The sequence below is a fragment of the Podarcis melisellensis genome, assembly GCF_964234715.1.
Source record: "Podarcis melisellensis genome assembly, chromosome: 3".
Taxonomy (NCBI): domain Eukaryota; kingdom Metazoa; phylum Chordata; class Lepidosauria; order Squamata; family Lacertidae; genus Podarcis; species Podarcis melisellensis.
This window is the reverse complement of record NC_138530.1, coordinates 42,625,858-42,643,176: the sequence shown is the minus strand read 5'-3', so window position 1 is coordinate 42,643,176 and position 17,319 is coordinate 42,625,858. Positions and strand designations below refer to the sequence as shown.

The following is a 17,319-nucleotide window of genomic DNA, read 5'->3' as shown; positions in this document are numbered from 1 at the left end:
GACTTCTTGAGAAACCAAGAGACACAAAGGTTCTTCTCACTTCATTCAGTTTCAACTAAGACTCTCCTCCCTGCAAGAGAGGGGAGTGGTTGTGGGCGGGAGCCCGAGCTCCGCCCCTAGCAGGGGGCGTTAGCCCCCTGCCTTCACCTCACCTGGCTGGCGCCCACACCCCTCAGCAGGCATCCAACCAGGTGCCTGAGGGGGGCGTGTTCAGCAGCCTTTTGCTGCGGCGGCAGCCTTCGCCCGGCCTCATTCTTCGTCCTCTCACCACGAGTCACCCACCCTCCACTCCCTTTTAGTTAGGGCTTAGGTCACTGGCCTTGCTATGGACCTTAGGTTGGTCGCCCTGGTTGTCTAGGGGGCCTGGTAGGAGTTTTTCCATTTGGCATTAGGCCTTTTTGGTTTTTTCGAATACCTCGTAGCAATCGTCACAACTTTTTGTGGTATTGGTGGGTAGGTTAGGCATTGGAATAATGTGTTGTGCTGTGTCGAAGAGCTAGGTGTGGCCATCGCCTATGCCTTCAATTTTTAGGGGTATTCCGTTAAAGGAATCTGGCGGTCGTGTATTCTGTCCGATGCCTGCTTGGCGGGAGGCCATGGCACGACCTTCGGTGACATTAGGGGTGAGCCTATAGTTGGATCGGCATCAACTGGCTCCACCTACTGGTGAATAAACCCACTTGTTCAAATCCAATGCCTAAGCCAATACCTTTTCACTGCTGTAATCAATAAAGTTGTGGCCTTTCCTTGCCCATTAACCTTATATCACGTGTCCGCGTGTATTCTTTCCACATTACGGGGGTCGGGTCCTCGAACCACAACTCATATGCTGGCCAATCCAATTAAGGTGGCCAAGTGACAGACAAGTGAGGACCAGTGTAGAATGTTAAAATCAAGGAATTGTAGAATTGGAAGGGACCCCAGGGTAGAATCTTAAAATCAAGGAATTGTAGAATTGGAAGGGACCCCCTGAAAAACTTCATTTCTTGTGTTCTTCTGGACTCTAATGTCTTCTTTAAACCTGCTCCAAGCTCCTTTTAAAGTTGAATCCTGGTTGTTTTTAATCACTAAAAAGAACCTTCGTTTTGGAGGTCAAAAAATATTTAGCATCAGTTAATTAGTTCACTACAGTGTGAATCTATAGCATAAAAGAATGTGTTTTTAAATATGTTTGCCGGGTATCTAAACATGTCACTTAAATAAATACTCAGACTGGTTTCACATGATGGTCAAATGAAAACATGTGATCAAATACTGCACTTAGCACACAGCAGTGGATGTCAACCCTGCTGATCGCATAATGGAAACATACACAGCAAATACAGTCCTTGAAGTTAAAATGGTTTTAGAACAGTTCCTTTTAAAGGTGGACATACCACCTCCTATTTGTATGGATGGCTAGTTTTTCAGGTGATTCCCTGCAGATAAGAATATGAATATATTTTTTGCCGCAGAGTTGAGGAAAGGAAAATAGATAGCTGTAATGGAACTGCAGGAGCAGTCAAGCAGTAGATTGATTCAACTGGAGAAATTCAATGCACCCCAACAGATTTGCTCAGATTTGATATCCTGCTGCTTCAGGCACAACTCCTTGTAATGAGAAACTGAAGATTTTTTGTCAGGTGCGTCAAAGCTTGTAGTGATGGCTTGAAGGTAAAAAAAGAACTCGGGCTGAAAATGTCTCTTCTTGGGAAATGCTTTTGCACCTGGTGAGACTAAGAGCAACTGTCTTCAAGGGACATGAGAGGCCAGCAGCTTACCAGGCCAGCAACATTTCATCAAATACATTTTAACAGAACATGTCGTTTGTGTGTGTTTGTGTGTCTCTCTGTCTATGTGTATAAGGGTAGTGGTGGATGGAAGGTGAGGCGGCAGCGGCAGAATCAACTTGGCTGTAATAAGTAGCTCGGAAACTATGTCACACACCACTAAGCAAACAGGGAAAGAGATATTCGAATGATTGATAAAATTATAATTGTTTTCTACTGCAATCTTTTCCCTGGAAAAGACAAGTAGCTTCGTTGGTCTGAAGCACCACATTGACAGGTTAAAGGGTAAAAGAAGCATAGCTGAATAGAAGTAGTAAATGAAAAAAGGAAAATTAAAAAGGGAAGCCATTTTGAAAAGAAAGAAAGAAAGAAAGAAAGAAAGAAAGAAAGAAAGAAAGAAAGAGCAGTAGGCAAGTTCCTCTTCTCTCACTGACAGGTCTCTTTCACTTAATTACTATAAAGGCCAATATAATCTGATATTTTGCCATTGTGGCAATAACTAATTTCATGACTAATTCACTTGTTTTAATTTTGTTTGCACTTTTTTATGTTTTCTCCTTCTTTCCAGGAGGAGAAACTTACAGAAGACTGGTCATCATGAGAAAAGAGGGGAGAACCATTACGTCCGTCCCTTCTCAAAAATTGCCACAGGCGGCAAACCTAAAAGCAACCAAAGGAAACAGCTATGCTAGCATTTGTTTTAAAGTTCACTGTCTCAAAATTCAGTATTCAGGCAAAGGTGCCTTAGTAACCTTCTACCCTGTAATGCAATCAAAATGAAAATGGAGCTGCTCCAACCTTACAAGCACTTTAAATTATTGTTAACCTCTGCTGCAGTCCTGCTATTTGAATACAACTTATTCCTAGCAACATAGCAGAACTCCATTGAAGTGGCTGCCTTTCCTTGAGAAAATAAGGGAAAACGTCTATGATGCTAGTGGTGGTAATTGAAGATACCAAATCTAAGGTTGCCCACCATCATTATTTCCTTTTTTAAAAAAATGCATTTGGATGAACAAAAGAAATGAAACGCGGAGGAAAAGAGTACAAAGCTGTATTTTCCCCTTTGATCATCCCGGTCACATTGCTATACTATACAGTTACTACCTGTTTCAAAGGAGAAAGCTTCTCTTTTGATCAAACCATATCAATCGAAACTAATTAGACACCAGGCTAAAACCAGAAAGTACCATAAGGAGTTAAGGAAGAACACGGTGCTGAAGCACTGCCAAAAATATTGTCTCTAAAAATGTACCTGGGAATATAGAGGTTTGTGAAAAGTACACGGGGATCTGAAGCAAAACACTCCAGAGTCCTCCAGGAACGTTTGTGTCATAAACACAATGATCAAATGCAGCAGTACATCTCAAACAATCTGCAATTCTGCATCACCAAGGGCAGAAAAAGTAAACCTTTTTTTTTTCTTCAAAATGGTTCAGCTGAGGAACAATGGGTTGTAATGTTCCCCTTTTCTGAAGAACAGCTGACATGTTTGATCAGTGCACAAGTTTGAGTTGAGCTGACTACTCCTCACCCCTAATTAGGGTTGCCATATTTCAAAAAGTAAAAACCAGAACACCCTGGAAAACCCCAATGCTTTTGAGCTCCCCCCCCCCAATTGCCAAAAAACCATGGTTTCTCAATTGACTTGCCTAAGATCCAGAGCAAAGTGGCACCTTTCTGAAATTCCCCCCCACTTTTGAAATCCTGGTAATGTCCGGACGTATGGCAGCCCTACCCCTAATGCTACCACATAGAATAATTAACAAATAGTAACATTGATGCTGCCACATTCTTGGTTCATACCCTCTTTCCTGGGCTGAAAGCGAATCTTGCAATAAATGACTGCATTTTTATCTTTTACCTGTAGGGCTCCAAAGTCCTGTGACCATAAAGCAAGGCTTCTTCCAAAAGGCCAAGATTTATGCAGGCGTCCATGGCAAAGTCAAGTACTTTCAGCTGGTAAATGTTTGTGTCTGGGAGGTGAGTGGCATTGTTCTTTAGTATCGTCTGGCATGTCACAAGAGCCTGCTCCCATTCTGACGTTTATTTGGATTAAGGATTAATCAACATCGTGCCATTCAAAGCTCATGAAAAATTACTGTCCAAGTTGGTGTCCCCTACTACATTTTCTGCTAACAAATTCAATTGTTTCGATTCCGCTGTGTGTGAAGAAGTCTCCCCTTGTCTGTCACAAATCTCCCTGTACTTAGTTTCAGGGGATAATCCCTGGTTGCAGTATTTTCTCCTTCTCTCATAATTCTAGAACCAGCAGTCATCCCATGAAGCAGAATGTTGAGAGATTCAACACAGACAAAAGGAAGTTTGGTGTCTGTCAAAGTTTGTAGTGCAAACAGAAGCAAAACAGAAGGAAATGGTCTTTGCTACAACTGTGTACACGTTTTTTACTAGATACTGAAAGACAGAAAGACATAGAGCCTTTGGTGGGGAAGCTTCAGCCCATGGACCTAAACAGAGTAGCTTCCAACATTTCTCCAATGAAAATAGGGACGCCCCATTCTGTAAATGTAATTTTACTATTTATACCCTACACATCTTACTGGGTTGTCCCAGCACTCTAGGCGGCTCCCAACATATATGAAACCATAATAAAACTTTACACATTAAAAAAACTTCCCTATACAGGATTGCCTTCGAATGGCTTGGGGGGTTGGATAACTCTATACCCTCCAATATTTCTACAATGAAAATAGGGACATCCTAAGGAAAAGCAGGACATTCTGGGATCAAATCAGAAACCGGGATGACTTCTCTAAATCAGGGAAGTCCCTGGAAAATAGGGACACTTGGAGGGTCTGAAATAGGCCTGTCAGACCTAGGAAGTGGACCAGGCTGCCTGTTTACATCTACTTTCCCAGGCCTGACATCAAATATGGCATCATGTGCAGAAGCTGCAGCTGAATGAATGAGAATTATTTAACTGCAGGCGAAATACTTGGGGGTTTTTTATTATTCTTAAAAGGTGTCAAATTTTAAAAATGCCTAGTTTTGCCTGCAAAGTGCACTTGAGAATACTCCCTATTTTTCCTGGCCCAAATCCATGCTGCAAATACAAAGGAATTTGTGGAGGTACAGAGGAGCAATCTTTCTTTGCAGCCCCAGCTTGAAATTTCCATGGCCTGATGTTATAAGAGTTGAAGTGATTGACAAGTGGGTGGCTCCACTCACCTGTTAAGAGTTGAATCTGACACCCCACTCTAACACAGGCACTGGGGGCAATCTTTAAGGAACGAAGCATTTCCATATTCTAGAAACAGCAAGGAAGAAGACAGCTTTTATATGTTCTTGCCTCAAAAGGAAACCCATCTGCTGTTGGCCAGTACTTTGGCATTGAAAGGATACCTTCTTGTGACTTTGGAGCTCCCATTTTATTTATAGCTTCTTTGGCTTCTTTCCAGGCCTGCTCATCACCTGCCAACATGTCAGCATCCTGCATTGGACAGAAACAAAAGCATGAGACAAAAACATTTGATTAAAAGAAGAGAAGCAAACAATGCCATCTTGCACCATGCAAATCTGAACAACGAGAAGGGGGGGGGAATAGTTCCACTCAGCATGAAGTTGGAAAGCAGAGGATTCAATTGTCTTATCCAAGATAATTTGAAGTCTGTATTCAATTGAAGCCAATGGCAAAACTGTCATGCAACTTCACACATCTGGAATGCACACATTAAACAAAGAGTTGGGGGCTTGCTGGAGCTGTGTTCATGCCACTCTTTGTGAATAATTTCTATAGATTTTCTAACAAATGAGCTTATGATGACAATGGCCCATCTAGTCCAGCATTCTGGTCTCTCAGTGGCCAAGAGGAAGATGTGGAAAACCTTCAAGCAGGACCTAAGCACAAGAGCATTCTCCCCCCTGTGTTTTCCAGCAACTGGTATTCAAATATTACCACCTCCAACCATGTAGGTGGAGTATAGCCATAATGGCTAGTTGGCATTGATAGCCTTATTTTCCATGAATTCGTCTTAATGGTCATAAACTGAACTATTTCATTTCTGTGAAGATAATATTTAAGAAGAATGTCAGTCAACTTTGAATGCACAGAAGATTTACATAAGAAATCACAAATTGGGGAACATCACTTAAATAAGATTGGTCTTCGAATGTACTTAAAAAACAGCAACAATTATTTATCCTCAAGGAAAGAACTATTTTTTTTTAATGTCATCGGTAAGAAACCAACTTTAACAAAGTAAATATGGCATTGTGCTCTCATTACGGTTCAGAATAGTGTTATTCCTTGATATGTGCTAATACTTAGGTAGCTGTGATTAAATACCACACACTCTAGCCTTTATCATTTACTGACACCAGAGGGTTCCTGGCCACTCATGAAGGTATCCAACATTAGTCAATGTTATCTTATCAATATTATCTTAGTAAAATAAAGTATCACACGAATGAAGCATTAATCAAAAACTCAAAAGTATACTATAACAATATTTACTTGGTTATATGTTTGATTATATATATGTCAGGGAACTGCCATCGCAGCTAGCAGAGGAGGCGAGACTCAGCAGCGATGCTGGAGAGGGGCCAAGCCGGGAGAGAGACGAGTCCCCGGCTGGGGAAGATAATCAGCGCTACACCAGGGATAGAGGGGGGCTGATGGGGGAAGTGGAGAGGAGGCTCCAGGACTCTTTGCAGGAGACCAGCGAGGAGAGCACAAGTCCTCCACTGCCTACGCCCACCCTGCGCAGAAGACTTTCGCGCAGGGAAAGTAGGCGGCGACTTGGCGTCAAAGAGCTTCTTTGTTGGAAGAGGTTCAAGAAACGCCCACTGATGGATTCTGCCAGCGACTGAACAGCCACGGAGTGGAGGGCTGTCCAGAGGGAAACGGCTTAACCAGGCAAACTAGCCCGGAAAGGTGGTAACTTACACACAAGCAACCCTTAAGGCCATTACAATATATATCACACTTTTGAAAAAAGCCAAAGGTATCCATGTTGGCCTATAAGAAAAAGGATCATATTAAGCCAATACTTTTATTAGACTAATCAAAATCACGTAAGAACTTCCAAATACTTTGAAGTGCCACAGCTGGAAATCTGTTATCTCCTCCTACACTCCACCTTAAAACTTAGCAGAGGTAGGCTTAGATATCTTGACAATCATGAATAGACCCCCCCTCCGTTATTTCTCTCCATCCGCCATTTCTTAACATCTAGCCTGATGAAGAGTTATGGGGAACTTGAGAGCCTGCATGGCTTTTTATTATATTCCTGTTTGCCTAATTATTATTATTTAATAGATTTTTATCCTAGCCCTCCTCTCAAAGAAGCCCAGGGCAAGAAACAGCAAAATAATAAGAAACAATACACAGGGTGGTGAAGATCCATTGAAATTAATGGCCCTTAGGTATGTTCATTCATTTGAATGGGTCTACTCTGGTTAAAGGGATGCGGGTGGCGCTGTGGGTAAAACCTCAGTGCCTAGGACTTGCTGATCGTATGGTCGGCGGTTCGAATCCCCGCGGCGGGGTGAGCTCCCGTCTTTTGGTCCCAGCTCCTGCCCACCTAGCAGTTCGAAAGCACCCCTAAGTGCAAGTAGATAAATAGGTACTACTTTATAGCGGGAAGGTAAACGGCGTTTCTGTGTGCTGCGCTGGTGCTGGCTCGCCAGAGCAGCGATGTCACACTGGCCACGTGACCCGGAAGTGTCTGCGGACAGCGCTGGCTCCTGGCCTCTTAAGTGAGATGAGCGCACAACCCTAGAGTCGGACACAACTGGCCCGCACGGGCAGGGATACCTTTACTCTGATTAAAACCTAGGCCACATGAACACACCCCAGTTAAAGCATTATGATACCATGTTAAGTAGTCATGGCTTCCCCTAAAGAATTCTGGGAGCTGGAGTTAGTTAAGGATGCTGTAAGGAGACTCCTGTTTTCCCTCCAGAGCTACAATTCTCAGAGTTTCCTGTGAAGAGGTATTGAGTGTTAAACCACTCTGAAAACTGTAGCTCTCTGAGGAGAATAGAGATCTTCTAACAATTCTAAACACCCTAAACAGATTACAGCTCCCAGATTCATGTGGAGAAGCCACGACTGCTTAACGTGATATTATAGTGCTTTAAATGTGACTGTGGCCTTAGTTGAACACCACAAATGATGTTAAAAAAAAATCAAATAATAATCTTAATAATTTCATGGGATTGCTTTAATGTTGACATTGCAACATTTGAAAAGCAAAATTTTGAGGCATTTCATTGTAGTGTCTAGACTGAACATTGCATCTCAAACCACTTTTCCCCCAATGCATGATGGATTTTTGTGGTTATCTAGAGGTGGGATTTTAGCCTCTTGTCACCGGGATCTGCCCCCACACCTATGTGTCTTCATTCATGGACAACATCTGTAAGAGGCTACTGTTAGTGGAGGTGGAGGTAGAAGCAAACTGCATATTAAACCCAAGGTGTGAAGATAAAGCACACATATTCTCTGCTATATCAGTCTAGCTATGCCTGTATAAGGAGGGACTTATAACTTGCTCTACTTGTCATAGAAAAAAAATCATATTCAATGAATGCAAATCACGTGAGGGATATAGTAGATAAAATGGGGGAGGCGGACCCCTTCCACTAATATCACAAAAATATTTATACAAAAGGAGCTTAGGGATACTAATGCAATTTATATATCAATTATCATCCCAAGAGCACAGAAGTTAAGAGGTTTTAATCTGTATTTCTCACACAGAGGAGGAAAATTAATTACTGTGTGTTCCAAACAATAGAAAATATGTACCCAGAGCCCATATTAATTTCATGTGTAGCTTTGCAGCAACATCTTCCCATTCATGTCCAAAGGGAAGAAATAGGAGGTGAACTCTTGTACTACCCCAAGAGATGATTGTATCAAAATGGCCTTGGCTGCCTTGGGATTCTATGACATTCCACATAAGGAAATTACAAAGAAAGCAGTGTTTCCCTTGCAATTCGCAAATGTACTTACCATAAAATCAGCTATCTGATCACAATAAGCTCACCTGGAAATAATTTGGTACAGAATGAAAGCTGCCACGGATAAAAGGTCAGCAGTAGGACAAAAAAGATCATGTTGCAGTAGCTATGTCAGTTATGTTAATTGTAAAGATCCAGACACGTTAAGCTTTGCATATAAAGCGAATGAGCTAAGTTTTGCCTCTGTCTAATTCAAAGGGCACAGCATCAATTACACAGCAGCTGACTTGATGTATGTTAATATAACTGAAAGCAGAAAAGTGACCCATAAAAAGTAATTACATCAGTGCAACATCATGGGTATTTGTTTATTTCCAGTATTTATATGCCGCTTTTCAGGGCACAGCCCTCCAAAAGTGGCTCACAATAAATATCTAAAACGATAAAATATAACTAACACAATCTCAGCACAATCGAGAAAATTGAAAACCAGCAGTCTATAAAACACTCTGCAGCTCAGCACAGCAATGCAGATAGAACAGCCTCCAGGTATTTTGGATTACAACTCCCATCAGCCCAAGCCAGAGAGCCAGTGTGGTGTAGTGGTTAAGAGCGGTAGTCTTGTAATCTGGGGAACCGGGTTCGCGTCTCCGCTCCTCCACATGCAGCTGCTGGGTGACCTTGGGCCAGTCACACTTCTCTGAAGTCTCTCAGCCCCACTCACCTCACAGAGTGTTTGTTGTGGGGGAGGAAAGGAAAGGAGAATGTGAGCCGCTTTGAGACTCCTTAAAGGGAGTGAAAGGCGGGATATCAAATCCAAACTCTTCCTCTTCTTCTTCTTCAAGCCAATGCAGACACGGCTGAAATAAGCATTTTAAAAAGCCAGGAAATTCACCCGCCTGTCCAAATTCAAAACTGATTTAGACAACTAAATGTGGAGTTGAATGTACACAAATGTGGTTTCTAAATGTGGTATGCTAAAGGAAGGTGGCTGAGTGCAGCAAGGTAAATTTTTGATCAACAGCAAAACGGATTCATTTGGGGCCAAGAACAAAGAGTTGTATCATACTTAGAGTAGACCTATTGACGTTACTGAATGCATAACGGCTATTTTAATCACATCTCTTTCAATGGGTGTGTTGAGTACGATGTAGTTGGGATACAACTGCCAGGACCTTGAGTCAGGTATAGGTTAGCAATTAAAAAACACCAGTGGCAGTGTAGTTAACTCCTGATTCAAAGAAATCAAATCAGTGCAGGCCTAGTGATCCCAAGAAGTCTTCACAGTAGATCTTGCCACAATTAGGGTATTGTGAAGGCTGAAGGTTCCCACCTTTCCACAGCTGCCTAAGTCCTCTCCCCTCCAGGGTTTTTTGACAAGCAATCGGAGACTGTGTCTGCATGCAACCAACCTCTCTTCTGCTCTTTTTAGTTCTCTCTGTGTGACTGGTGGTAGTGAGGGGAGGGGAGGAGAGGGGAGGAGGTTGCAGCAGGAGGGGGAAACATCCTGGCTTCTTCAGAAGCCTACCTCACCTCTTTCTCCTGCCCCCCTCCTCTCCAGCCTCTGAATCAGGATTGCTCTCTGCCCTGACTTCTTCCTGCTCACTAAACTCCGTTTCCTCTTCTGTTTTTTTTAATAAAATTTTTTATTGATTTTTCAAACACATAATAAAAGACAAACACATTACAAAACAAAAACATACACGACATTAAACATATACCGACTTCCCCATGCCTCCCTTTCGCTGCATCCTTATTCCAAAGTTCTTTAGCAACCCTTTGATCAGTTTATCTATTGATTCCCTTTCATTAAATTTCTTTAAACTTAATAATTACAGCTGTATTTCTCTACTTCTTACCCCTTGACATCTCAGCACTCCTCAATTTTACAACAGTTTTTAAGATATAATTTAAACTTCTTCCAGTCCTCTTCCACTGTCTCTTTCCCCTGATCTCGGATTCTGCCGGTCATCTCTGCTAGTCCCATGAAGTCTGTCACCTTTGTCTGCCATTCTTCCAGAGTAGGTAGTTCTTGCATCTTCCAATACTTTGCCAGAAGAATTCTTGCTGCTGTGGTAGCGTACATAAAAAAGGTCCTGTCCTTCTTTGATACCAATTGGCCAACCATGCCCAGGAGAAAAGCCTCAGGTTTCTTAGGAAAAGTCCATTTAAGGACCTTCTTAATTTCATTATAGATCATTTCCCAGAAGGCTTTAATCTTTGGGCAGGTCCACCAAAGGTGGTAAAAGGTACCTTCAGTCTCATTACATTTCCAACATTTATTATTGGGCAAATGGTATATTTTTGCAAGCTTGACTGGGGTCATGTACCACCTGTAAATCATTTTCATTATGTTCTCTTTTAAGGCATTACATGCCGTGAATTTAACACCGGTGGTCCATAACTGTTCCCAGTCAGCAAACATAATGTCATGACCGATGTCCTGTGCCCACTTAATCATAGCTGATTTCACCGTTTCATCCTGTGTATTCCATTTTAACAGCAAATTGTACATTCTAGACAAGTTCTTAGTATTGGGTTCTAACAGTTCTATTTCTAACTTTGACCTCTCCTTCTGAAATCCTATTTTCCTGTCCTGCTTAAATGTCTCATTTATCTGACGGTAATGTAACCAATCTGTTTCCTCTTCTGTCACACCTCCTCCTCCAAGTCTGCTCCCTCTTCTCCCTCTGACCTCTCCTCGGTGTCCTACCACCAATTCCTGGCTCTGGGCCTTCTTCTCCTGGGGTTCTCTTGGGGGTTCCCTAGCTGGTGCCTCCCATCACTCTGCTGCATCCAACTAGCGCATGACGACAACACATTAGCAGAGCAATTCTCTTTCTTTATCAGCAATGTGAGTTTTGCCACTTTTTTCAGTGTGCCATGTACTTTGCTAATACCGATTAAGAATGGAATTAACTCTAAGAGGCTGAATTATCTTTAATTGTATCCAAGTGCAACTTTCCACATTACACTGGGCTGCATTCAATGTAGTGCTGAGGCAGGTTCTCCATCAGCACAAGTATTTCTCCTTGCACAATGGAAACTATCCCTCTCTCCCCCCCTCCTCTGCACATCCCCTAAATCCATTCTAGGGGTTCCCCCAATCCTCCTGAGCAGATTGGCGGTACTAGCAGAATTGTTTAGTTAAATACTTCCCATTGCCTTAATCCCAAACTACATGCCATACCCAAAACATATAAGTGCAAGCCAACAGCACATTGTGATTGAGTGTGGAAAAGAGCTTACCCAACTCTTTCGCTGTCCATGTTCCTCCAGGAACTTTTCCCTTTATGTGTTTTTGGAACCAACCAATTACACATTGGAAATATTGTGGGAGAGGAGGGTGGGGTGGGGTAGCTACTGAAGCAGGGGCACAGCAGGTGGGAAAGGATTAAACACCCTCTCCCAGCAGCACCTCACTTTCAATTGTGCCCTCCAGAAGCTGCATTTAAAAATTTAAAAGATACATCAAAAGAGACGACCAAGGCAGGGAGCCTTGTTTCATGCAATCCTCACTATTCCAGCTTGCCAAGAAAAAATGTCTCTGCCTTTTGCAGAGATATCAAAAGCCAGTGATGTTATAGGCACTGTCATACAGTAGAAAATCGTGCCTCTAGCATGACAGCAACCCTCTTTTAGGGGAGAACAGTTCTTCTTAAATTTAGAATTAGTTGTTCTCTGCACCCAAACCAATTCCTTGTTTAAATAACTGGCATTTTGCTCATTTCGGAAAATTTATTTAAATTGAACAATGTAATCCAATTGCTCCGTCTGGAGCTTTGTAGACTGTGAAACATTTTGGAAAAGACTGGTGTGGTACAAAGCAAGAAAAATATGGGACAATGTACCTCTATAATATCTACCTCTGTAATCGTGTGTGGGGATCAGACCTTAGTGCCATGGCCTCCTTCCACTGTTGTTTGGCTCACACAGGTGTTTAACTCACCTGGCTGTTTTCTATTTTTTTGCTGCTGGAGCCGCAACACTCACTAATAGGGCTCCCTCCTGCTTACAGGGCTGGGTTCACTCAGGGCTTAATTGTTACTGGCAAGCTTTTCACATTTTTTCTTGTATGGAGGCAAGCTACAACAAGGGCATGTGAATCAGCTACTATGGACTGCAGAAGACCACAATTAGAGCTGATGATATTAGGTGATTAACAGCGAGTGGTGATGAAAAGGGATTGAACAATGGGGAGTGATGAAAGATTATGATCACGTCAGTCAGACCTTTGGGAGCGAAAAGGTCTGATTCACTTTAAGTATGGCTAAAGTGACATTTTTCCATACCTGCAGGATAGGTTGCAAATGGATTGTAACCGGGTCTTTAAAACTGAGTGGAAAACTAGACATCTAGCAGAGGTGGGGATCTCAGGCCTGGAGGCCAAATGTTGACCTCTGTCTGGCCCATGGCACTCTCCACAAGCCACACCCCTCACCACACCCTTGTTGAGTGTTTAACTGTCTCTCAATTACCTAGATGGAAAGGTGTATGCATATATAGAACCCTTTGGCATTTTCATGGCTGGAGTGCTGCCTACGATGCAATTAAGAGTCACATCTATTTATTCTGTGTGCCTCTGACCACAGCCACCCCTAGTGTTTGGAATTTTTGGCTTTTTTGTTGTTAATATTTTTGTCCGCTTTTTGCTTTAGAGGGGGGTGGAGTCTGAACATTAATAGATTTTCTCCTGTGAAATGGGTATTTGGTGGTGTCTGTGATGGTTTCTTAGATTTCCAAATGTGCCCCAGGACCCCCCAAAAAACCATTATAACCAAAACTGAATGGTGTAATTAAGACCATTCACAGAATCAACCATCATACAAATTTCATACAACGGTCAAGTCTTTCTAAAAAATATCTGTGTTGGTGTTGAGAAATGCTTTACTGAAGAATTAATGTTGCAACTTGAAAGAACCACCTATCAGTAAATATGACTGATTGTGTTCATCCAATCAGATGCCTGAACTTAGTCAGTTTGTTGGTTAAGGTTAAATCCCATACCACAGAATACCATATGTAAGTGCAAGTGGATTTCCCCCCCTATCTATAAGCAATTACTATATGTGTTGCTAGCAACAACAAAAAATACTTGTTAGTAGTTGTGAAGAAAGGCACTAAGACAGTCCTCAAAATTTTCAAGTAATAATAACATGGCTGAAATTAAATCATAAAATAATTTTGCTTATTTCAGCATAAAGCTGAGGCCAAAATCTTGTTAGAAACATTATAATTATACTGCATATGTTCTATAAGAATTTTGCCCAGATATGTGTTGATCTTAAGCTTTCTTTAACAGAAGCAAGAGCAATGTGTTTCAAATAGGAGCATGTTTTATCACTGCCTTAAGGAACAAAGTAGTGGTGTTTTTTAAATGCAGCACACATGAAAATCTCTACAAGTATATAGATCACAAGTTAATGAGGAGACCATTATTTTGGTTTTGTAAAAAAACAAAAACAAAAAAAACCCTAAAGTGAGCAATGTTCTATTTACATTCTGGAATTATAAGGCTATACATATGGGAAAATGCAGTACAGGAACTGCCAATGTAAACTGCTCCAATGGAGGGTAATGCTATGCAGCCCAATCCTGTACATTTTAAGGGACAGAAAACACCAGCTCAGTTATTAGGGAAGCAGGGGAAAGCTAATTCCCTTGCCCCCACCTCTTTTGCTCCCTTGATCTTATGCAGTGATATCTTGACCAATACTGCCCAATCATTTGTATATGTTATATGTTCACTTCTAGATAAGCAGGCTTAATTTTGCCTACCTTTCTAAATATATTGTTTGGTCTATTATTATGTAATGTACTTTTGTACTTTTCTGTTGTAAACTGCCCCATGAACCTCAAATAAGGGGCAGTACATAACTTCAATAAAAAATCTAAATAAAATACTCCTAGCCCAATCCTTAGCAGTTTTGACCAGCATCAAGTCCCCCTGAGTTCTTTATTACTTACTTTCAATGAACACTTCCTTTCAATGACATGTGTCATTTAGGATTAGATTCTTGCGGTGTAATCCTATGCATGTCCACTCAGAAGTAAGTCCCACTGTATTCAATGATGCTTACTCTCAGGTACATACACACTTGTGGCTAACCTGTGGCCCTCCAGATATTACTGGAGTCCAAATCCCATCTTAGCATGGCCAATAGCCAGGGGGTTGTATTCAACGCAGTGCTAAGTAAAATATGTTCCATCAGTGCAAGGATTTCTCCCCCTCTCCTTCCCCCGCATGCCCACTACATCTGTTCCGGGGGTTTCCACAATCCCCCAAACGTATTTTGCAATGGTGTGGGGCAAATACAAGGGAGGGAGAGCCTGTTGCACTTGCACTAACCCTTGTACTTCTTCTAACACGAGGATTTCATTGACTGAAGAGTTGTAGTCCACCAACATCTGGAGACTACGAGTCAGCAACCCCTGTTGAATTATAGAGTTGGATGGGACCCTGAGGATATCTAGTCCAGACATAGCCAAACTCGGCCCCGCTAATGTTTTGAGACTACAATTCGAATCATCTCAGACCAATGGTCCTGTTAGCTAAGGGTGATGGGAGTTGTAGTCCCAAAACATCTGGAGGGCCGAGTTTGCCTATGCCTGATCTAGTCCAACCCCCTGCAATGCAGCAATATGCGGCTGTCCCAAATGGGAACTGAAGCTGCAACATTGGCATTATCAGCACCACGCTCTAACCAGCTGAGCTATGATGTTCTATAGTATAGATTTATAAATGTATAGTTTAATTGCCCGGCTGTAAATCAGATTCTTTATTGACAATCCAAATGCAAAATATCACAGTAGCCTCTCAACTGTTACAGTAAATCAAGATAAAGTTATAAGATACCATTTTAATGTGAAAAGTGTGAAAATGCTGTTTCGGTAACTGGCTATAACAGAGGACAGGGCTAGTCAACACAGACAGAATCTAACCCTGTTATATGAGCAATGCACTCAAAGATAATCATGACTTTATATTTAAACCTGTTGCCAAAGCATTCTTTGGGACGTGTAAAGAGACAAACAAAGGAGGATTATATCTTTTGTATTAATTAAATCTCCAAAAGCCATATTTCTATAACACCAAATCATAAGGCAAATGTAACTTTTTGTTAACTGAATGAACCTTCACAGATTAAGACTGCGTCATGAATGTGCTTACTATACCCGTTGAGTACTGTGAGATTTACTTCTGAGCAAACATGCCCTGCCATTGTTAATATGAAAGTAATCTCTTTTATACATATACGTTGTAATGAAATACTAAAATAATAATCTTATGGAGCAGCTCTCTTCTACACAGCAGTTTTAAGAGTATTAAGTTGCTAAATAGGGGAGATGTTATCTAATGAATGTCTTAGGATTAAAATAATACGGTGTATGATACACCAGACAAAAGCATCTTTTGTTCAGGCCTAGAAATCTTTAGAGGGAGAGGGAGACATTTTGCAGTATATTTCCATAAAATTATGTAATTTGTGTTAGTTAATGAGATTCTTCACTACCTCAGGATTTTTTTTTTCTCACTTTTTCTTTCCTTTTTGGTAAACAATACATAAATGTTTCAAATTTCCTTTTAGCAATACAATTTATCTTACATGTAGAGAATACAATTTATCTTACATGTAAAAAGGGCTGCTCTTAAATTAAGATTACATCTCATCTTATCTTCAAAGCTATGATATTACAACAGGTTATTCTTGGAGCACAGGTGGGTTTTTTCATCACTCCTTCCTACTGAAGGTTGTGGCCCAGGAAGAGAGAGCAGAATACTGGAAGGAAACCAATGGCTGTGTAGATGATGTTGCCGGGAAAGGTTTGGCTTCGAGGACCATGTTGTCCACTTCTTTGAGAAAGGACTGCTGAGTTGCACCTTACAGCGGTTGACAAGAATGTGTTTGCTAAGAGTATTGTGAACCCAATTAGGAGAGCTTTAAACTAAATCCTGACGGGGAGGGAGACAATATTACAGATGACAGGGGAACACTTGGAACTGAGGATCATAGCTTCATTGATGCCCAGGAAAGTGAGGTGGTGATCCAGAAACCTGCTAGAGGAAAAGAAACTACAGCTGGAGGGAATGACTAATGTACAGAGTCTGGGAAATAATCAATATGAATTTGAGTTCTTAATACAGGATGGCAAATATTATGTAATAGGCTTTACTGAAAGCTGGTGGAATAAGACTCATGACTGGAATGTAGAAATTGAGGACTATAATCTATTCAAAAGGAACAGACCAAGCAGGAAGTGCGGGGAGGATGTGTACACTTGTGAAGAGATCAATGACCTGCAACATGGAAGGCAGGTGGATAGTATATGGGTAAAAACTGTAGGAGAAGGAAACAACAGTGACCTTACTGTGCATGTAGAAACCTCTGTTTTTTTATTGCCAAAATGTAACCTACTCTACAAAGGTAAGAGTTGCATCTATTGCCTCAGCCACTTTTTCTTCCTGCCCCAACCAGAACTAGCATGCTGGGCCTTGAAGCCTGCCCTTGAGAAAATGTAATCAGGCTGGGGAAAAAGGTTTCCCCCATCCCGAGGCTTTTTCATTTAGGGGGGAAGTTCTAAGTGGAGGCGTAACAGAAGTGCATAATGTTTATGTAGATAG

At 41.5% G+C, this 17,319-nt stretch overlaps 1 protein-coding gene across 4 annotated transcripts in view; it reads right to left on the bottom strand.

Annotated features, from left to right (window-relative positions):
- The window catches only part of SMYD3 (SET and MYND domain containing 3), a gene marked incomplete at its 5' end in the record, with an annotated part of 376,460 nt that overhangs the window by 42,013 nt on the left and 317,128 nt on the right, over positions 1-17,319 (bottom strand). For all 4 annotated transcript variants that reach the window (XR_014166902.1, XR_014166903.1, XM_081905838.1 and 1 more), the window contains 2 exons: positions 3,634-3,808; positions 5,133-5,220. Coding sequence is in view for 2 of the 4 variants with exons in the window: in XM_081905838.1 (XP_081761964.1) it covers positions 3,634-3,808; positions 5,133-5,220 (263 nt within the window). The remainder of the gene's footprint in view (positions 1-3,633; positions 3,809-5,132; positions 5,221-17,319) is intronic.